Source organism: Manacus candei, unplaced genomic scaffold (genome assembly GCF_025592945.1).
Source record: "Manacus candei isolate 608988 ecotype Guabito, Panama unplaced genomic scaffold, ASM2559294v1 h1tg000061l, whole genome shotgun sequence".
Lineage (NCBI taxonomy): Eukaryota > Metazoa > Chordata > Aves > Passeriformes > Pipridae > Manacus > Manacus candei.
In genome coordinates, this window is record NW_026138109.1 from 7,403,811 (window position 1) to 7,425,812 (window position 22,002).

Sequence of the window (22,002 nt, forward strand, 5' to 3'; positions counted from 1 at the left end):
GGGCCAGCAGCCCTTGGCACCCAAGCTCTGTCATTCCATGCCACTGATACCCAGTGCAGCAGCATGAAGTCTCAGTGACCAACTGCTCTGGTTATGGGATGGAGCCAAAGCCACAGTCCCAGTGATGTGGGATGACACTGCTCCCCAGGGATTCATGCAGACCCTGCAGTTGCCCTGGCCAAAAAAAGCCCAAGGAAAACCAGGCACCTCCTTTGCCTCCTGGAAAAGTTTCCTCCATAAAAATGAGGTCAGGAAAAACTGGCAGGCAGGCAGGTGGAGGGGGAGTGAGGAAACAGTGTGGGGAAGCTGCCAGCAGGTGAAGCCCTGTGCTTCCCCATGGCCTCTGGCCCACCCAGAGCAGTGAGATACTATGTCCTCACTCCATCTTACATCCTTGTCTGACATCTGGAAACATGCTTGATGATACCCTCGTTCCACAGTTTACCCCATTGCAAGCAGGGCTACAGGGCAAGCCAGCAGCACTGAGCCACTCCAGTGACAGAGGAGGTGCTTGGTCTTATCCCACCCGTGCCAGGAAGCCTATCTGGGCATCCAGACCACACTGCAGTCTGATCCCTTCAACCAGGGAACAGGCACACACAGCATTCCTCAGGAGAATCCCTCAGAGGTCCCAGTGTGAGGGCAGGCCTCAGTCCCCACCATGGGACATTGCTGCTGGATGAGGATGTAGTCAGGGTTCAGCACTTGGAGCTTGCCCTAAACATCCCTTTGCAGCTGCACATGGATTGACACCCAAATCACCCCCAAACACAAGCACATGCACCCACCTGCCTGTGCACACAGCACACACCCCCACCTCTCCTGACACGGACTGCACACACCAGCAGGTGAACACACAAAACACACACATGCAGATATAAGCATGTATTATTGTCCCCAGCAGCAAACACACACACATGTGCTCAGACTGCAGGCGTGCAATGCACTCACCTCTCCCAGCAGGCACAGACACAGGTGTGCTCAGACACCCTGCACACACGTGTGGTGGATGCTCGTCTGTCTCAGCGTGCACATACCTATGCATTCAAGCAATGAACACACACACTCACAAAAGACCTTCTCCCAGCACACACAGATATCTACACACACACCTCCGTAAAGGTGTGCAACGGGTGCAACACTCAAACATCTGTGCACAAACCCCTCGCGTACCCCTCCTATACAGTCCCCTCTCCTCACACATCGATGTGTGCACACCCGGAGAGCCTGCACGCACTCCCATGCACTCTCCTCTTCCAGCACCCCAAAGCACGCAAGAACACACAAAAATTGGGGGTCACCCAGCCCCCTGCGCCTCCAGCCCCGGCCCCTCCTGCCGCTCCCCGCAGAGCGGCCCCGGGCTGGCTCTCGGCGGGCCCGGCCGGGGCAACCCTCCGGGGCTGCCGCAAGCCCGGCCCTCCCCGGGTGACTCCCTTGACGTGCGCTAGCAAATGGGAGCGGGGAGGGGTGTTGCTTCTGACTGCCACTTGTTGCAAAAAAAAAAAAAAAAAAAAAAAAAAAAAGAGAGAGGGAAAAAAAAAAAAAAGGAAGAAAGAGAGAAAGAAAGAAAAGAGGGAAAAATCCCACCCACCCTCATCTGCTGCGGAATAAAAGAAATATCGGCGGGCGCGGCGCCATGTGAGCGGCGGGTCGGGGCCGGGACCGGGCGGAGCAGCCGGCAGTGCCCCCCGGGACGGCGGGGCGAGCCCCGGGCGGCGCTCGGAGCCGGCGGCATGGTGGAAAACCCCAGCCTGGCGGCCAAACCCGCCCTGGTGAGAGACGGAGCGGTCGGAGGGGCCCCGGCAGGGCGGGAGTGCGCGGCGGGAGCGGGGTGGGGGCACCCGCGTCGGACAGGGAGCGGGATGGGGATCCCCGGTGGGAGCAAGAGGAGGGTCCCTGGAGGACCAGGGTGCCCGGTGGGAGCATCGGAGGGATCGGGACGGGGTCCCGGGGGGGACGAGGCGGCGAGCGGCTAGGTAGGAGACGGTTCCCGGTGGGACCGTCGGGGCGGAGGTCTCCGGAGGGAGCGGGAAGAGGGTACCCGGTAGGACGCGGTTCTCGGTGGAACAGGGGCGGGAGTCCCACCAGGACATGGGTCCGAAGCCGACCGAGAAGCGAGTAAGACACTGACGGAGGTCCCGGGTCGGACCTGTCCCCGGTAGGAGCGGGAAGGGCGTCCACCGGAGGAGCGGGGATGTGGTACCGGAGGGCCGGGCCCCCCGTAGGGTGAGCGGGTGGTCCCGGCGGGAGGAGGCAGCCCCTCCGCAGCGGGAGCCGCGCCCGGCGCGGCGACGGTTCCGCGGGCAACTTTTGGGCAAGGCCCCCGGGAGCGGCTGGGAGAGCGGGTGGGGTGGGGGGTGCTTCCTCCCTTCCCTCCTCCTCCTGCTCCTCCGCCGGCGGCGCTGAGGCCGTGCCCTGTGCCCGCAGCCGGCCGCCCCGCCGCGGGGACCGGGGGCGGCGGGGGGGCTGCGCTTGGCGGCGGTGATGGAGAGCCTGCAGCGGCAGCAGGCGGCCCGCCTGGCCCGCGGCCCCGACGGCGCTCCCCGACGGCCCCCGGCCGAGCCCGGCCCCAGCCCGCCGCCCGCCGGTCCCCGCCGCCGCCCGGCCTCCGGCCCGCGCCCGCCGCCCGCCGCTCCGGGGGAGGAGGAAGAGGAGGAGGAGGAGGAAGAGGAGGAGGAGGAGGAGGAAGAAGGGGAGACCCACGACCCGCCGCCGCCCCCACACCACGAGTGGACTTACGAGGAGCAGTTCAAGCAGGTAGGAGGCATCGCTGCCCGTCACCAGCACCAGCTGCTCCGGGCAGGCATCCCTGGTGTCCCTCCAAGGCCCCCAAACTCGGGGTTCAGCCCTCCCTGAATGGGCACCTCTTATGCCCCCAAACTGCACCCAAACACTGTCTGTGTCCCACCCTAAATGCTCAACCCCACACCCCATCCCAGTCCCAAGCCAAGCAGACAGCCCCAGTACACCTATTAGCCCCAGATATTATTGCAATGCCATGCTAAATGAGAACCCCCAAGGTATCCATCCACTGCCCCCAAACCTCATCCCGGGAAAGTACAATCAGTGCAACCCAGCATCCCAGTCCTGGCTCCTCGTCCTCCTCTAAATGAGTGCTCCCTGAATGCTCCTCACTGCCCCTGCCCCTAAGCCCTGTCCCACCCTAATAGGCATCCTCATGTGCTCCCCATCTCCCTGCCACCAAACCCTGCCTCACCCCTGCTTCGTGATTCCACCTCCTCAGTGTTCCCTTTGCCTGTCCACAGGCCCTGCATCATGATGGGGTGCCCCGTGTCCAGGCATCTCCCTGTGCCCACCTGCATCCCCGGTGCTTTCCATAACGGGTAAAACAGGCTGACCCCTGTCCACAGAGGTTTTGCAGAGGTGAAAAAGGGCAAGGGCTCTGGTGTGCGTGGTTATCCCAAGGAGCCAGCAAGCCATGGAGCTGAGCTCCCTTGTGTCCCTGCAAGGGCCAGGTCATACTGTGGCTGGTAAATGGAGCCAAATTATTTCCTACATTGGAGGGAGCAGCACACTGATCCTGCTGCCTCGCTCTGGCTGGGCATGGGGGACACCCCTGTGCCACTGAGATCTGGTGCAGGGAAAGGGCTCATATATAGGACGGAAGAAAGATGTGCCTGTGTTTAATGTGCTGGTTAGCGCATGGTGAGTGCCACTCCACACAAGGGTGTGGGCATGGAGTGCACAGCACCAGGCCAGGTTTGTGCTCCCCATAAGCTTCACTGTCAGGGAGAGAGGGGCACAGTGGGTGACAGGGAAGATGTGGTGAGGGGAGAGGACAGAGATGTCCCTGTACAGCTGGTGTGTGGCATTTTAGGATGGCACGGCTCAGGAACAGGAGGAGGAAGGCAGTTACTGCCTCATCCAGTTCTGGTGGGAGAGGATGGGAAGAGCAACAGAGACTCAACTTTTGGCTGTTATGGGGCCTTTTTTGTTTCAGGAGTGCTCAATACGTTGTTGTTTGGAGGGGCCAGGGCTCACCCGCTGGGCACCTGCCTGCCTGTGAGGCGGCAGGTACAGGGGCACAGGCAGCACCTGCCTTGCGGCCGTGCCCGGGGTTGCTGCCAGTGCCCGACGCTCCTTGAATCAGCCCGGGGAGGGCCGCGGTGGGTGAGCTGCGCAGGCCAAACAGCTCGTCCGGGAAGTGTTACATTACACCCTGCTGCAGAGAAAAAGGCTGACTGTCCGGTTCCTGGGGTCAGCCGGGAGGTGGGAAGCGGCTCCTCCCTCCCGCGGAGGCTAGAGAAAGCATCCCCGGCATTTCTCGTCCTTCAGCCTCACGCCCTGCCCCTGGCTGGGGCTGCCTGTGCTCCTCGTGCAGGGCAGGAGCATTGTGAATACTGGGAGAGAGATGGCAGGAGAGGTTGGGGTGCGAGATAAATCCTGCCATTACTTCCCAGGGCCAGAGCTGGCTCCTTCCTTGCTTGCTCTCTTTTGTTTTTTTTTTCCAATCATGATTGGAAAGGTAATGCACCCCTGCTCTGGAGACCCCCACCTGAGTTCCCACCTGATGGCATGTCCCAGACAGCCCAGGGAACAGTGGATGTGCCCCTGAAGTTTAAAGCAGGCTGTGGTGCCAGCTTGCTTTGTGGTCTGCAGGGTGGCTGTCATTCCCGTCCCTCCTCTGTCATCATGCAGGAGGGGACATACCCCTGCCTGGGAGGGACATGTCCTTGCTGGGCCCTCCCCAGGCTGCAGGGCTGTGGCTCACCCAGCCTGGGGAACAGGTTCTCTGCTCTCCACAGGGAGTAAGTGGGGAGGCTGTGCTTTGGCTTTTGGAGGTTTCCCAGGGGCTGGGCTGTGATGCTGCGAGAGGGAGGTGGGGGGAAAGCATACTGGAAAGCTGCTGGGGCACTGGTAGTGTGGGCATGGGGGCCCCAGAACTGGAGAGAGACCCTGTGGTGACCAGGGCTATGTTTCCCACCAGGACTCCCTACCTGAAACTGCCCCAAGCCATCATGGCATCACCTATGGGGATGGGTTGGAGGATTGGTGCAGGACCAGCCATGGAAGGGTTTCCACACGGTGCAGTGGTGCTAAGAATGGGAGCAGCAAACAAGGGCGTGGTGGAGGAACCCCCTGAGGGTTGCCTAGAGGAGCACTTTGGGGAAATATCCCGTGTTTGTCCTGGTTTTATATGCTTCCTGAGACACTGCTTTGGGGAGGTGGGGTGGGGGCTGGTGAGACCTTTGCTCTGACTGGGAGGGCCGCTCTGCCGTTACGAGGTTGAGACCCCCTCACCCCTGCCTCTTGCATCAGCCCCTGGCGCCAGTTTATGTACATTGATAAGGACACATGGGTAGAGATCTGAGCAAAGGTCTGGGAGGTCTCCACACCCAGGGCTGTGAGGCAGCCCCAGCCCTGAGGTGGGGGGCACCGAATGGGGTCTGACCGTGCACTACCCATGAACCCCAACTTCCTCAAGGACGGAGATGCTGCCAAGTTGCAGTACTGTGGTGCTGCATCACATTTGACTTGGAGGGCACTGATTAAGAGCTTGGCATTGCTGGTGCCAGCTCAGCTCCATGAACTCAGTTTTCCTGCCAGGGGAGCTCTGCTTATACACAGGGATGGGTGCTCTCATTGCCTCTAGGCAATGGAAGAACACCACCAAATCCCCAGGCTTCCTTCTCTGTCCCCCAGGGCAGGAGGGATTCAAACACCTGGGCTTTGTGTCCAGCTGTCAGTGGAGTGTTTGCTGGCAGGAGGATACCTTCCCTGCCAGGGCCCCACCAGAATGTTCAGACCCATCTGTGGTTGGGGGAAACAGGACCCTCTGAAGCTCCTTCCTCCCTTCCCAAGAGCAGCTGACAGGGGTGAGCCCCAGCCAGCCCTTTAGGGACTCTCAGGTATCTAGTGGCCTCAGCAGTGAATTTGGGGGTGGCTGGTTTTGCCAGCAGCTGTTTGCCATCATCCTCGGCCTAATCCTGGTTCGTCCTCCCTCCTGCCCTGCCTGTCCCTGATACTGGCAGTTGCCTCTTGCACCCACACGCCTGTCCCTTACATGCCTTTAGGGAGGGCTTGCCGGCTGTGAATGCATTCACTCACATCTCAAAGCCTAGAGGAAAGTGCCCCAAGTTGGCTGTAGCCACAGACCTCCTCGTGCCACAGATCTCCACCTCATGCCTTGGAGTCACCCCAAAATGTGGTGGTAGGGTCTGTGATTTGCTTTCTTCTGTGGTGGTGTCACTGAGAGATTGAGGGAATGGAGGCAGGAATGTCCAGGGAATGGAGGGAGACGCTGAGGAGGGGGAGCCTGGGGAGAGGGAAGTGGTCTCCATGCCCCAGCCCCCTCCTCGCCTCCAGCGCATCTTCAACCCAGGTGCAGCAACAACTGAAGGGCTCCCAGAGCTAAATTAGAGAGTCTCTGGTTACACTGTGGAGGCGGGGTGGGGGGTGGATGTGGTGTGTTTGCTCCTGTCCACGTCTGCCTGGAGGCTTCTATCCAGCAAACTTGTGGGCAGAGCTCTGCTCCTAGTCCGGGACCACCTGCAGCGGGAAGGTGGCATCAGCAGCAAGGGTCAGTGTGCTAATCCCCAGAGCTACAACAGCTCCAGCAGCTCAGCATGAGTGCAGGGCACAGGGCAGGAGCAAGGGGCTGCTGGGGTACAACTGGGAGTGAATACAGAAGTGTTTTGGGGCTGTGTGTGCATACAGACCAGAGTGAGTGCATGGACCCATGTTAGTGCCCATGTAAATGTGGGGGTACGTGTCTAATCCTTTGTGAGGGCTGATGCGCGTGTGTGGATCTGTGAGTGCTCCTGTGTTTAGCAATCCTTGGGAGACCCTGTGTGTCTGTATGGATCCATAGGCTGTGCAAATGTGTATGAACCCATGTGAGAGCCGGAATGGGCTTATGGATCTGTACGAGTGTGTGGGTGTGTATGCACCCATACGTGTGTGTGTGTAGGAATGTGTATGAGACCACGTGTATGTCTGTGCCCACACACGTGTGGTGTCCCAGCGTGTGTGTCCACATGCATGCACGTACCACTGTCTCCATGTATGGAACTGCATGGACCCATGGGTGTTTGAGGCAGGGTTTGGGGGCTGAGCCCCCTCCAAGACCACCTCTGCTCCCGTTCTCCAGCCCGGCGTGCTGAGCAGTCCTGGTGTGTGCCAGCCCCCTCCTCCCCCTGCTGCCCCAGGGCACTTCCCAGTCTCACTGCAGCCTGGGGAATGCTGGGAGCCTGAGGAGCTGCCGTGACACCATTTTTCAGCTGGGGGTCCTGATCGCTTGAGGCTGGGGGCTCCAGAGAGGACATGTGAAAACTAGTCGAGGGTGTGAGAATAAAGACGCTTTGGAGGGCAAAGGAGCACTGTCAGGAGCCCCCATCCTGCAGCTGCCTCTGGCACCCTCCTCAGCCGCCTCCCCAAGATCAGATGCGAGTGAAGAATTTGGAAGGTGATGCACCCCCACACACACCTGGGGCCTCTGATCATCCACTAACTGGAGTAATAATGGAAGTAAATTCCCCACGCTGGCAGCCAGCTGGGCAGGGCTGCAGCAGGGAGGTTAGATCTTAGGTGGTGGACTTTGGTCCAAAGGCCATTTTGGAGCTGTGTGGGGGTGTGGGAGCGAGCTCAGGTGTGTGTGGGGGTGAGTGTGCATAGGGGACAAGCTGTATAGGATTGTGTGAGTGTACACAGGAGGGACGTGTAGGAACATATGAGCATGCACAGGAGGGGGGCATGTGTGTGGGCATGCACATTAGTGGTTGTGCATGGGGAGAGTGTATAAAGGGGATGGATGGATGTGCACAAGGATTGTATGTGCACAGGAAGAGTGCATAGGGGTGTGTAAGTGTGCATAGGGTCTGAGCAGAGGGGGAGCATATTTGGGGGCTGTGTGAGCAGCTGTGGGGCTGCTGTTTGTCCAAGAATGTTGAGTCCAGGGTGAGTTGCACAAGGAGAGCAGGCACAAGATTGTGTGCACCTGCAGAGCAGGCTGTTATGTGCATGAGTGTGCAGCGGGAGAGCGTAACTGCGTTCCCTGGGGTACAGGGCAGCCAGTGGCGATGCCTGCTTTGGTGGGGCTGTTCTCCTCTGTAGGCTGCAGCTTGGGGCTGCTCCATCGTGGATCCAGAGCTCACATCCCAGGTCTGTGGCAGGGCATAGGTGACCACCAGCCCCAAATGCTCTTTCTCCTTGGGCACTCAGCTCTTTGGAGGCCAAGACAGGGACTAGGGTTGCCTGCATGGGGGGAGCCGGGTGGGGAGGGCCACCAGCCCTTTCTCCCACATCATCCCTTCAAAGCAGACAGAGGAAGGGGATGGGGCCAGAGGTGCACGAGGGTGAGCAGGTATTGAGCAGCCAGTACACATCCCAGGCACGCACACAGCCTGCCCCCCCCGCCGGGTATGCACCCCCATACTCACCCAGCCCTATACAAGGTGTGTCCGTGCACAGCCCCCCAGGACGTGCCCTGTGTGCACACACAGGGTGTGCATGTGGATGTCCCCCGGGAACACCTGGGGTGGTGCTGGTGATGAACAGGAGCCCAGGACTCTGATCACCCCAGGAGGGATGGAAGGCAGGGGGGTGTCCCACGACTTCAGTCACTCAGGGAGGGATCGTGAGGGAGACAAGAATGGAGAGGGAGGCAGATATGAGGAGCAGGGCAAGGCTGGAGGGGGAGGCAGTGGTGTGGCAAGCGCCGGCAGGTCAGGGAGGTTAACCCGAACAAATCCGCTCATTGACTCCCTGCCTGCTCAGCCATGAACGAGTAACAAGGCGCTGATCTTGGGGGACGCGCGTTCTCCGGGAAGCGAGACCACCCCACGCCGTGCTGCAGCCCCCAGACAGGTGGGGCACACAGCAGGACGGGGCCTTGGATGGCACCCACAGTGGCACCACACAGCATGTTTCCTCTGCGTCCAGCCCTTGGGGGAGCTGAGCCGGTACCCCATGCCTCAGCTTCCCCTCCTGCAAAATGTGTTGAGCAGGAGGCTGGGGACCCTGTGAGCCCCCCCACTTCACCCCGGGGCTGTGGGCAGGGGGCTGCCCGTCTCAAGGCCAGCTCTGCCAGCACACAGTCCCTCACCTTGCACAGAGCCGGGTTAATGTTTGCAGCAGGCAGCCCTCCCGGGAGCGGCAGTGCCTGCTGTGGCGGGGAGGGGGGTTTTAATGACCTGCCGGATCTGCCGCATTATCAGCGCTGATTAAACCTGCTGCTCTATAAAGCGCCGTTAAATATTAAGCGTGATGAAAGGCTCTTGGGGGGGAGCCACGGTTCTGGGGAAGGTCTCCAAACGGAGGTGTCCAGCCCCACCGGTGGGGCGACCGCTGCGGTTGGCGATGTTGGGGTGAGCGAGCATCTCGGCACCCGTCGGGGCTGTGGGGTCAGGGGAGTAGCGTACCCCCAGGAACCAGCAGTGCCTTCGAATGCAGCCGTCGTCCCAGCAGAGCCGTCCCATAACCATTAACTTATTAACAACTGGTGGCAGAGGCGAGTGGTGGCTCACAAGGTCAGGGGGTGGTTTGTGCCCAGCGGGAAGTGAACTGCCCCCCAACTCTGGCAGAAGGGATGGGGAGGAGGGACCCACAACCCCTTAGCTTCCTGTGTGTGGTCTATGGCTGGGGGGTTCTAACTGTGGACACTGTTGCGTGTCCAATCCCTGTACCCCCGGGTGTACAGGGCTGTGCCTCAAATGGCAATAGCCAGTTTCCTTGATTACCTGCAGAGTAAACTGAGGCACTCATGGCTATTCCCCCCATGCTATCAGGGAGCAGGGTAGAACCAATTCCAGTGTCTGGGTGCCTGGTTGGTGTGCATCATTTCCTTGAGGGAAGAAGCCAGAGACTCCCATTCAGAGGCGACAGTGGTGCTCTGGAGGGGTGCAGTGACTTCAAAACAGTGCGTCAGTGGTCAACCCCCCCGTGGCGTGTGGCTGCACCCCAGGAGGCCGGGGGAGCAGGGAGACAAGTGTTACCTGAGTGCCCTGCGTGAACAGGGGCCAGATGGAAAAATTAGCAGTGCAGATAATCAATGTGGTGCATATTAAGCGGCTCAGGGTTAGGGGGGGGTTTGCAAGGTGGGGGGGAGCTGAGCTGAGTCCGGGATCGATACAACTCATATTAAGTGGATTAAATCCTGGCTTCCGATCCGAGCCCTGGCTGCCAGCAGGAGGTGGCAGCTGAGCAGGGGCTGCGCGGGGTCCCGCTGAGAGCTGAGATTGCTTCCCTTGGCAGCAATGCCCTGGCGGGAGTGTGCAGGGGCTCACTGAGGCAGGGCAGCCTGGAAATGCCTGTGGGGTGCCTTAGCACCTCACCACATCCTTCCACCGTCCAGGGAATCAGCTAGGCTAAGTGGTCTCAGGAACCCCAGCTCCATCCCTGCAGGCCCCCCTGGCTCCAGGAGAGGCATCTCCTGGGTGAGTGAGTGGGGCTAACAATGTTATTTGATTACGGTGAGGAGGAGGAGGCACAAGGTTTATTCACGTGCCTTTAATAAACCATGTTCGACCCGCTGACCTTTAACCTGCCTGACAAGCGCCGTTATCCCCACCCCTTAAGGAATATAGATGTCGCTATGGCAGTGGGATGACAGGAGGGAGCAGGGTCCCAGGGCTGCACCCAGGGTGGGGTGGGGGATGAGACCATTGTGCCCTAGTCCTGCACCAGCACTCAGGCAGCGGTGCCAGGTGGATTTAGGGTGGTGCTGGGGTTCCGTGGCTGATGGGGTGGCCAAGCACTGTGGACCTCGGAGTCCCCGAGGTCGGCAGGGCAGAGCTGCACTGCGCACTGGTGGGGTATCGATCCCGGGACTTGACAGTTTAATACTTCTGTTTATAGAGGAATATAGTTACATCGATGGCGTTAAATGAGTTACTAATTATATCAATACAAACACGATTAAAAGGGTCCTTGCTCATAGGTCACCACAAGCAGGCGCCGCTGCTTGTGTTGCACAACTGCCCCCAGGCAAGGCCCACTTCACTGCTCTGAGGCACATGGCTGGGGCAGCATGTGCCCCTGCAGGGTGGGGTGTGTCCACCCACACAGAGTGTCTGGCTGGGGTTGTGCATGTATGTGTGGGATTGTGTGGATACAGCTGTGGTGTGTGTGCTCCACTGGTGGTGTGTGTTCCAGTCTCGGGCTGTGCGTGCCCGTCTGGGGTAGTGTGTTCCAGTCAGGGGCTGTGGATGCACATATTGAAGTTCTGTGTGCATGTAACAGCAATGTGCATGTTCCATCTAGGGTTGGGCATGCATGTTTGGGGCTGTGCGTGGCTGTCTGGGGCTACATCTGCCTGTCTGGGGCTGTGTGTGCCCCTCTGGGGTTGTGCAGGCCTGTCTAAAATTGTGCATGTACATATGGGGTGTGTGCCCATGGACGTGCGGGGTTGTGGATGCTCGTGCAGAGTGGTGTGTACCCATAAAAAGTCTGTGCGTGCCCACCTTGGGGTCATGCCAGCCCACCTGGGGCTGTACATGCCCGTGGGAGGCTGTGCCCATCCAGACATGGTTCCTGTGTAGGAATTTGTGCCTGTGTGGGCTGGGCATGCGTGTGCAGGCTTGTGCACGCTCATGTGTTGTTCTGCTGTGCACGCTGATGCAAGGTTGTGCGTGCCTGTGCAGGGCTGTACGTGCCCATTCGAGCTTGCATGTGGCCCTGAGGAGGATGTGTGTCTGTGTACAGGGCTGTGCACGTGCTTGTGTGGAGTTGTGCAATGACCATAAGGGGTTGTGCACACTCATGGAGGACGAGTGTACCCACACTTGTGGGGTTGTGCAAGCCCATACATGGTTGTGCATGCCTGTGTAGGGTTGTATAGGCTTGCTTGGGCTTGTACACACCCATGTGGGGTTCTCAGCCCTCGTGGGGTTATGTAGAGCCAGGTGAGGTGTGTATGACTCAGGAGAGTTCTGATCTGCCTCTTAGATGATCAGTCCCCAAGTGAGGTGGGAGGGGACCACAGTCCCCACCCTGCAGGAGGAGGAGCAGGGTGAGCAACAGGACCCAGAGCCCTGGGTTATGGATGGAGTTGGATTTCTTTGGAGATAGGGCTGAACCATAGGTCCCTTCTTGCCTGGAGTCTGTAGCAGACCACCACCTATGCCACCACCCATGCTACCCCTGTGTCACTCCTGTGAAGCTGTGATGGCAGGATGCCTTTACCATCCTTGTCTGGGACTCAGCTTCCACCCCCCATGAGTGGGAATCCCCCAAAACCCCCTCCTCTCCAGCCTGAGCATCCCCAAAATTGAGGGAACACCTGGTGCATCCCAGTGTACCCAGGGACCTCACCGTCTGGTTCCCTGTTACTCAGCTCTGCTCTTGTCTCCACTTAAAAGCTGACCTTTGTCCTCCGTTGGATGTAACATGTTTTTGCATTTCAGTGCCCCACAGATAAAAGGTTAGGGGTTAATAAACAGTGGAAAAATAGAACCTGGCACTTGGAGGTCACACCTGTTTTGGGGGCTGGAGTCAGTAGCAGCCCGTTCTGGGTGGGATCCTCCCTGGCTTGTAGGAAGAAGAAACACAAGTGGCACCCTGGGTCACAGCAGGGGTGTGGGTGCAGAAACTCAACCACTGGTGATCCCCGGGAAGGCCGTGGCTTCCCCTTGCTGTGGGATGAGTGGTGGTTGCCAGTTTAGGGGCATTTGTTCCTGCTTTGACAAGCCAGGAGATTTCAGGGGATGTAAACGGGCTTGATGGGGAGCAGTGGGGGTCGGAGCCCTTCCACAGGCAAGGAAATGCAGGCAAAGCCTGGCCGACACAGCCTTCCTGGGGCAGAAATCAAAGCAGCCTCCTGGAGCTCTGCTCTGAGCCTGACCTAGTTACTGTAATCGATGGCTCGAGGAGCTCCTGGGAAAGAACAGGCAATGAGGAGGGGGCACCGAGCAAGGCAGGGAACACCACGATGGAGGAGAGGGACAGGGTGCTGGCACCCAGGGGTCAGGGCACTCCCAGAGCAACCAGCTGCAAGGAGGGGATGGGTGAGTGGGATCTAGAGAGCAAGGAAGCAGCACAGATGGAACACCACGGAGCCAGGCAGTTCAGCACCGGTGTGCATGGTGGGAGTCTGGCAGTAGCACCCACAGACCGGTTCAGGTACAAGCAGTTAGCACCCTGACAAGGGACGGGCAGCTGGCACCGTGCGTTAGATGAGGGACCGTGTTAGATGTGTCTGTTCAGTGACAGGAACCATGGGGCGTCTGTAGGAGCATCCCTGCATCCTCACACCCTCATATGGCCCCATGTCCCTTCCACCCCTGCATCCCTACATCTCCATGTCCCCCAAGTCCCTTCATCCCTATATCCTTACATTCCCCTGTCCCTGCATTCATGTGTCCTCATTGAATCCCTACATCGCCCTGCCCCCGAGTCCCTGTGGAGTCCCTGCAACTCCACATCCCTACATTCCCATACCCCTGCACCCGTACATCCCCATATCTCTGCATTCACGTCCCCATCGCGTCCCTGCATCCCCCCCATCCCCACGTCCCATGTCTCTGCAGCCTGATGTCCCTAAAGCACAGCTCCTTTTATCTGTCTGGTGAATGATGTGCTGGGAGGGGGGGAGGGTGTGCTCCCTTTCTATTGGTTTTTAACGGCCTTTCCCAGCACAATTGTTTTTTAAACGACTCTATTTTGTGCCTGACTTTGTTTTCCAGCTTGCATTTCTTTGTATATGTTTTGGAAATCCATTCTGGACTGCTGAGTTTTGTTTCTTTTCAATGGCTTTAAATTCTTGCCGGGCTTGCTGGGAGGAATTGGTGTCTATAGCGTCTTCGATTGGTGCTAATTTTTCCTTCATGTGCTCTGACTTTTACTGCTGGGCCATCGATCTGGCGGGCTCCAATTTGTCATGGTCACTCAGGCGCTGTACTGGAATCAGGCGAGCTCTGACTTTCGCACGGAGCCGGCACTTCACGTCCCTGGCGTAGGGGCTGCACTCACCTCCCCGGTGCTGTCCCTCAGCTCAGCTCAGCTCGGGGGTTGTGTCCGTGTGCCTGGATCTGCATCCGTCCAGCACACTTAAGTATCCTCACAGTGTGCATCTGTACAACTGTGTGCTCACTCACCGGCTTGCAAACGCATCGGTGCACCCACAAACTTGCTGGGGCAGCCCCAGTGCTGGCAGCTCCCTCACAGTAACCAGTGCCATGGCCAGGCCAGTTTTCCCTGCCCTGGCATGGGACCAGCATCTCCACTGTGCAGGTGGACATGTGTCCCTGGGAGGGATGAAATCTGAGGAGGATGCTGATCCTGTGCTGGGACTCGGTGAACACCAGCACTGAGCAGTGCTGAGCCAGAGAAGAGCTGAGCAGGGCTGAGCATCCTGATCCCAGGGTCTGGCCTGGGGTTTGCTGATGCCCCTGGGCTGAAACACTGATTCCTCCACCTAAGAAGGTAAGGAACAGGGGGAAACTGAAGCACTGACTCAGCATCTCTGCAGCAAAGGTACAAAATAGTGGGTTTTAGGAAGCCCACACCAGACCCCAGGCACAGGGAGAGTCCAGTGCTGCAGCACAGAGAGTGTGTTAGGGGGTTCTGTCCGTGGTGCACACAGAGCCTTTTGTTGCTGGCAGAGCAGGAACATGGGGCCAGGGATGATGCCAGGTCCTGGCACAGCCAGGACCCTCTGCCTTTCTCACCTCCATGTGCCAGCAGCACTGACCCCTCTCTCTCCTGCCCCCAGCTCTACGAACTGGATGAGGACCCAAAACGCAAGGAGTTCCTGGATGACCTCTTTGGTTTCATGCAGAAGAGAGGTAAAGGTGGGTGGCTGGGGTGGGTGTCAGTGTCTCACCCCAGCCTCAGCTGCTGGCAGGGGCTCATGGTGTGATCCTCTCGGGTCTGAGCTGCTCCAGGTCACTGAGAAATCCCCAGGCAGGCCCTGCGGTGCCTTCCCTCCCCCCCTCCCCCCCCCCCCCCGCAGCCCCAGGCTGGGGCAGCTGTCCATGCCGATTGCCAGTCAGCTATCCCAGCACAGATGCCCACTGGGAACGCCCTGTGGGGATGGCCATTAGCATACCCCTCGGAGACAAGCAATAGCAACACCCGTTAATGATACCCATTAGCAGTTTTCAGGGCGCTTTAGTGATGCCTGGTCGGAATGCCCTCAGCAGTGCCCATTAGGGCTCCCCATCAGCAGCACCTGCTGAGGATGCCCACCACCAGCATCTCTCAGCGACGCCCATGGTGTGCAAGTCTGGGGCCCGCGCCGGGCACCCAGGGGTTAAGGGCTCACCAGCCAACCCATCCTCATCGGAAATCTTTGCTATCGGCATGGGGGGCCGTGCCGGCTCCCGGGGACTCGATAAATACTTTAACCTTCGCCCTCCCCGGCCGGGCCTCCGACAATTAAAAGTTGCCGAGCGCGGGCGTGTGGGCGGCCGTATTAATTAGAGCCTTTTGCTGGTGTGTGGATTAATGAACAAGCCGCTCGATAGCCAGTAAACCCCAGGCAGAGGTTAATGCCGAGCTAATTAACAGGGGAAGGCTAAAGGGGGGGGTGCGGGAGCAGCGGGGCTGGCCTGTGTGTGGGGTGAGGGAGGGCAGAAAGGGGCAGTTGCCCTCGTGCCCTGCCCGTAGGAAGGGTGGTGAGGGTACTCTCCTGTCTGTGGGGCTGCAGGGGTTGACTTTTGGGTCAGACTGAGACACCACAAACTTGTTTCACTCAGTGCTGTGCTGTGGGGCGCTGGTACAGCCACGGGGCTCATGCTGGAGCTAGGCTGGAGGTGGTGGAAGGGCTGGGTACTGCCCTTATGGGTGCCCCCTGATCCCCCTGGCCCTGGTGCAGGGCTATGGGGAGCGAATGAGAGCATCAGTGCTGTTTCGGCCCCCCACATCCATCAGCTGCAAGATTCATGGGCTGTTCTTCGGCTTCATTATCTCTCTTTCCAGAGCTAATTAACTCCCTCGCTATTGGGGCCGGGGCTAATTAAGTAAGTGCCTGCTGGTCTGGGGAGGAGGGAGGGAGCTGTTTGCTTCCCTGATGGTGCTCTATTCTACATCGTTCTGTGTGGGGCTGTCCTGCTCCTGTGCCCGCTGTCCCCTTCGTCCTTTATTTCCTCCAAGTGGGTGCCATCCCCCTGGGGAGGGCAGGCAGGGATGCAGGTGTGTAGTTATGGGTGTGCACAAGCCTGTTGGAGGAGTTGGGATTTTGGAGTCGGGTAGCAAAGAAAAAGGGGACCAGAGGGGCTGTGGGGCAGTGATGGAACTCCCAGGGTCATCAGGAACTGGGTAAGAAGCACTCACAGATGAGCCATGGCAGCTGCTTCTGTGGCACTCAGGGGTTCACAGGCAGGCCTGTGACACCCAGGCTGTGTCCCCAGGGTGGCAGTGGGCCAGAGGGGATTAATGCCCACAGGGCGAACCCTAATGAAAGAGGATGTGTCCCCCCTATGTCTGTCAGGGCAGTTTCAGCACTGACGTTTGGCAGCAGGGTGGAAAATTAGCAGGGCTGAAAAATGGGTTGGGCACAGCCCCTCTGAAGCCACCCCATGGCACAAGGGCCTACCTGGCCACAGTGGTTAATGGGGGTGATACCACCACCCCCATCAGATACAGGCTACAGGCAGTGGGGCACCTTATCCCCATGCCCCAACGTCTGTGGGACCCCAAAAGCAGCGAGCTGGGTCATAGGGGGGCTGTTTCTGTATTTGCTCACCAGGGATTTGCAGCCCCCCCCCAATCTCCCTGCCAAGCCGAGGGCCCTGCTGATAACACGGGACCATTAATCAATCAAGGCGCTAATTGCAGCACCACAATGGCTGCATCACCTCCCTGGGCTTTTGTGGCCCTCGCCCTGGCTGGGGCCGGGACCATCACTCTGCGGGGACGCAGACAGGTGCCTTTGTCAGTAGGACAGGCATCGGCTGCCTGCCCGCACAGCCGTGAGATTAATGGCGAGCCACTCTCACTGGCCACCGCGGCTGGAGAGGGGGGAAGAGGAGAAAACAGTCCATGGGCCATTGAGTGGGGGATGAGACCCTGCAAACTCGCATTTGGGAGGGAGGGAGAGCCCTTGAATTGCACCTCCCCCCCCCCCGAGGTGATGGGGCTCGTGCCAGCAGCCCCCACCAGGGCTGGTGAGGTACTGACAGCAGATATCAAGTCAATATCTCTACCTTTTTCCCAGGAGGATAAACTCCTCTCCCCCTTCCCGACCTGGTGAACAACACAGTCACACACAAAAAAAAAAAAAAAAAAAGTTAAATGAACTCAGTAAAAGAATAAAAAGAGCTCATTTTTCAGGCTTATGTGAAGAAGCCGAGCCAATATCAGGGCCATAAATTAGGGATGCTGGAGGATGGCGGTGAATGACGGCTTCGTTTGAGGGGCGAAGCACGGTCGTGACAGCCTCCCCCGGCCAAATGGATGGCTTTCCAATACTGCCTGTGCCCTGCCGCCTTACAGAGGGAATAAATATGGGGTGGAATGGGACAGGATGGGATGGGGTGGGATGGGATGTGATGCTTGTCCCTCCTCTGCGCTGCTGCAGCTTTCAGCCACTGCCCAGACCATTGCCCCGAGGTGCCAAGGGTGTGGGGCTATTTGGGGGTGCTGAGAAAGTGGGGAGGGGGTTGTAACCAGACCTGGTGGCTGTGGAGACCATGCTGGTCTATATTGGGCTCACAGAACCCTGGTGACCCCATGGCCTCGGTGAGGGGGGTGATCCTGGGGGACCAGGGGTCAGAGTCTCTACTAAGGGTACTTCAAGGGGTTTGGGGTCAGGTCTCTTGAGGCAGGGCACCGAAGACCTTTAAGCAGTGGGAGGTGCTGGAGGCATCTTTGAGTTTGAGAGGTTTTTCAGGGACTCTTGTGAGAGTGTCTCTGTGTGGGGCTGGGAGGGAAAACCTGTCCACAGATTGTAGGGTGAGTCTTTCCAGAAGGGTTGTGAGGGGCATCCCTCTTCAGAGAGGTTGTAAGGTGGGTCCCTTCTTAAAGTTTAGATGGAGTCTCTCTTTGTGGGGCTCTGAAAGGGTGTTACACAGTGAATCCCTCTAGGATGCTCTGAGAGATTTTGTGGATTGATGCTCTGTAGAGAGCTCTAAAAATTGCAGAGGCACAACCTTCTCTAAGGGAGTCTGAAGAGGACACTTTGCCCATCCCACTGTGGCTCCACATGCCAGCTGAGAGCATACCTGGCCCCACTGACAGCTCCATCAAAGGTGACCCTGTGCCAGCATCCCGGGGTCTCCCCTGCTCTTGAGCAGAGTGCCACTCTCCCAGGCACCCTGGGGTCCTGTCTGCACCCCACTGTACCCATGGGCATGGAGAGATGTGTCTCTCATTGTGGGTACCTGCAGTGACAATGGGGAGAAGGTGGAGGCTGTGTTCCCAGGTAATAAGGGCCCCTGTGGGCTCCCCCCACACCCTTTTCTGTCTCCTTTGTGCATCTGGAAGGGACACCAGTGAACCGCATCCCCATCATGGCCAAGCAAGTGCTGGACCTGTACACCCTGTACCGGCTGGTGACAGACAAGGGTGGCCTGGTCGAAGTCATCAACAAGAAGATCTGGCGGGAGATCACCAAGGGCCTCAACCTACCTACCTCCATCACCAGCGCTGCCTTCACCCTCCGCACACAGTGAGTGCCCGGCAGTGGGGGCAGGTGGGAGCACCTGCCCTGGGGCACACACCCTGCCCTGGGGCACCCACTGGCTCAGCTCTCCCAGAGCCCTGAGTGGGGTCTGACATGGACAGCCTCAAAAGTGGATGGAGGGCTCTGCCCTTTCCCAAGTGCCATCCCTACCCTGAGCCCAGCTCAGCATGGGGCTTGCTGGGAGGTGGGTGATGCTGGATCTCATCCTGGCTCTCTCCCTGTGCAGATACATGAAGTACCTGTATCCCTACGAATGTGAGAAGCGGGCACTCAGCTCTCCCGGGGAGCTCCAAGCTGCCATTGACAGCAACCGCCGGGAGGGACGGAGGCAGACCTTCGGCACAGCACTCTTCAACTACTCGCCAGCCAGCACCCAAACCCTGCTGGGCGCGCCCAAAATGCCTCTGCCAGCTCTCAGCATCTCCACACACACCTGTGGCCAGCTCAGCCAAGTGCATGGTGTTAAGAAAGGTGGGTGAGGATCACATCTGCCCTGCGGCAGCCGTCCCTTCCCGGGGATGGATACTACTCCAGGAGCAGGGATGTTCCCTGTCTGCTCTTGCTCTTTTTGCTTGGGGAAAATATGAGAAATTTTGTTCCTTTAGTCCCTTTCTGGAACTGAGAAAAGTTTATTTCTGCTGGCTTTGGAGGATGACCAAACCCAGATGATGCAGGGGATGGTGGCCCACCCTGCCCTGTGCTGGTGGGATGAAGTAGCACCAGCCGGGGATGGTGGGGTGGAGTGGGGATGAGGGGCCCCGCTGAGGTCTCTTGGTTGTTGCAGAGGACGGCATGCTGACGGCAGCAGTGCCGGGGCGCATCGCTATCCCCGTGGGACTGGCTGGTCACCACCTCACAGCAGCTCAAGCAGCAGCTGCCTCGCAGGCAGTGGTGCTGGAGCAGCTCCGGGAGAAGCTGGAGACGGGGGAGCCCCCGGAGAAGAAGGTGGCCCTGACAGCAGAGGAGCAGCAGCGGCTGGTGCAACACGCACTGCAGCACAACCTCCTGGCTGTGGCCTCCCAGTTCCCTATGAACGTCAAGATCTCCAACCGAGGTAACGAGGTGCAGCACCTCAGCTTGGGCTCACCCTGTCCCCAGGTGGGAGCAGCAGCGGCTGGAGAGGAGCATGGATGCCCAAAGGGTCCTTGCTTCTCTCTCTAAGGCAGGTTCTTGTTTCTGTTTCTCTTAACACTCATATTGGTATTTCCTTTCCCCAGATGACAGACAGGAGACCGCATTGAACCTGTCCACCAACGGCATTAGCAGTATCAACATGTCAATAGAAATAAATGGAGTTGTCTACACAGGTAAATAGAAGGGCCGCTTGGCCTGTGTAATTGCGGCCGGGAAATCCAATAACTTATAGCCACTGCCTGGCCAGCAAGTCCTTCCTTCAATCTGATGTCTTTACTATAAAATCCATCGTAATGAAGTGGCAGGGCCTGGGGAGAGGGGGCAGGAGGAGGAGGGGGTCAGCAAGGGTGGAAATTGGCCCACAGCAGGTGCTAGCAATGAAGGGCTCAAGTGGGGGATGGACAGACTCAGGCTGAGAAGTGAGCCTGCCCTTAGGGTCATCTCGCATCCCAGAATCCTGCAGGCAGGGCTTGGATTTGAGCTCACCCTGATGCTAGTGTGCCCAGAGGATCTCTGGCTGGGTGGTGGGTTTGGCTGGTTACAGAGCATGGTGTTGGGTGCAGGGGAAGGTGTTGGGGTGCTTTACTGGAGCAGAGGATCCTTTGGGGTGCCACTGTGCACCTACGTGGCCAAGCAGTTCATCCCATGTCCCTCAGCTCCATACCTGCCCTGCTGAGACACCCCTCAATTAAAATCGATGGCTTTTCCGTCAGGAGTTAAATATTTAACGAGCCAGAAAGGTCAGGGCTAATCAGCATGTGGGGCTGCCAGCCAAATGGGCCCAGGCCACCCCACAGGCAGCCTCATGCATGTGGAGACAGCTGGGCTGGGGGAGACATTGAAGGTGATGAGGGGGAGATGGAGCCCCCATGGGTATTGGTCCCACACTCCCCAGCCTGGGTGCTGGGGGGAAGGTGAGCAGATCCCCCAACCCTGGGCTTGCCCTCACCCCCTTGCTCTTGCTCCCCAGGTGTCCTGTTCGCCCGCCGGCCCTCAGCTGCCCCGGCACCTGGTGGAGGGAGCACCCAGACCCGTCCGAACCCCATGCCTGCCCCAAACCCCCTGTTCCCACCCTCCTCTCACAGCCACACTCCCACCAGCGCCTCACCGTAAGGCAGAGGCCTGAGAGCACCCTGAAAGCAGTTGGGGGTGCCCAGGGTGTGGGGGCTGAACTGTGGGACCCCACTGGGCCGCCACGGTGGGATGGGGGACCCCAAGGTGCCTCTTGCTCCAATACTGAGCTGTGTCCATGCAAGGCCCTGAACACCCAGGTGGGCCCTTTTGTCCCTTGTCCCCGTGCGTGCTCTCTGACACGCACACACCTCTTCTTTCCCAAGGCACTACCCCCAGGTGACCCCCTGTACATCTCCTGCTGCCCTGCTGCCTGGGGCACCCCCTGGGACCTGCATGCTGCATCCCCTACATCCTGCAGCCCCTGTACCCACCTCAATGCACGCACTGCTGCCCCTGTACACACCTCGATGCATACACTGCACCCCCAGTGCACACACTGCATCCCCTTGGTGCCCACGTGAGGTCTCCATGCACACCCTCCATGCAAATGCTGCAGGCACAGTACTCTGCAGCCCCTGTAAACTGTAGCCCCATGTACACTGCAGCCCCTATATATATACTGCACCCCCTACCCACTGCAGATGCCCCTACCCAGTCCTCCTGCGCTGCCTGGGCTTGCTGCCCCTGCCCTGAGACACCCCCAGGGTGGTGGCATCTCAGCCCCCCAGGTCCTCAGCTCAGGGGGTGTCACCCTGGTGGGGGCAAATAATGGGGATATTGGTGGGAATGGTGGGGGTGGAGCTTATTGAGGTGGGGCTGGGGTTGGGGGTTAATATTGGGGGTGAGGGTTGAGGGCATGGAGGCCCAGCAGAGCCCCCCCACCACCAAAGACTACCCAGATGCCAGAGTCCCCCAGCCGGAGGGTGGGGAGACAGCGGGCACTCCAAACTACCTCGTTGGGGCTGGGCGGGCTCCTCCTCCACCTGCCTGCACCCCAGGCTGCCAGAGCAGGTGAGTGTGGAGCAAGGCTCACCTCTACCTCAGCGTGGGGGGCTCGGCATCGCCAGTCCTGCCCCCACGCTCCCATCGCAGCTGTGCGACTCCATGTATCCATTAAAGGAAACAAATTGCTGAACCAAACCAGTGTCGAGGGGTGGTGTGCATGACAGGGTACCAAGCTCCTCCAGGGCCTATTTGGGGGTGCAGGACACCCCTGCAGCCTGTGGTACCCCCGGGTATCAGCTCTAATGCCTGAGGTTTCACAGCCTGCCTCA

General features: G+C 59.0%; 1 protein-coding gene across 2 annotated transcripts; it reads left to right on the forward strand.

The window, feature by feature from the left end:
• The first annotated feature begins 1,547 nt into the window (after window positions 1–1,547).
• On the forward strand, window positions 1,548–21,479 carry ARID3C (AT-rich interaction domain 3C). 2 transcript variants are annotated; one of them, XM_051804623.1, is made up of 8 exons: window positions 1,548–1,772; window positions 2,428–2,757; window positions 14,669–14,741; window positions 18,382–18,565; window positions 18,807–19,051; window positions 19,365–19,634; window positions 19,798–19,887; window positions 20,685–21,479. In XM_051804623.1, the coding sequence occupies exons 1-8, from the start codon at window positions 1,734–1,736 to the stop codon at window positions 20,825–20,827; spliced, it is 1,374 nt and encodes a 457-aa protein (XP_051660583.1). In that variant the 5' UTR covers window positions 1,548–1,733; the 3' UTR covers window positions 20,828–21,479. The 2 variants fall into 2 exon arrangements, with proteins under 2 accessions (XP_051660583.1, XP_051660584.1); XM_051804624.1 differs by having other exon boundaries at window positions 1,719–1,772; window positions 2,071–2,757.
• Window positions 21,480–22,002: the final 523 nt, after the last annotated feature.

What these genes read in the sequence shown, in the direction of transcription:
- ARID3C (XM_051804623.1), top strand. Translation starts at nt 1,734, where the DNA reads ATGGTGGAAAACCCCAGCCTGGCGGCCAAACCCGCCCTG. An exon ending in CGTCAAGATCTCCAACCGAG is followed by an intron (nt 19,635 to 19,797) that starts GTAACGAGGTGC and finishes TCCTTTCCCCAG; the next exon opens with ATGACAGACAGGAGACCGCA. An exon ending in AAATGGAGTTGTCTACACAG is followed by an intron (nt 19,888 to 20,684) that starts GTAAATAGAAGG and finishes CTTGCTCCCCAG; the next exon opens with GTGTCCTGTTCGCCCGCCGG.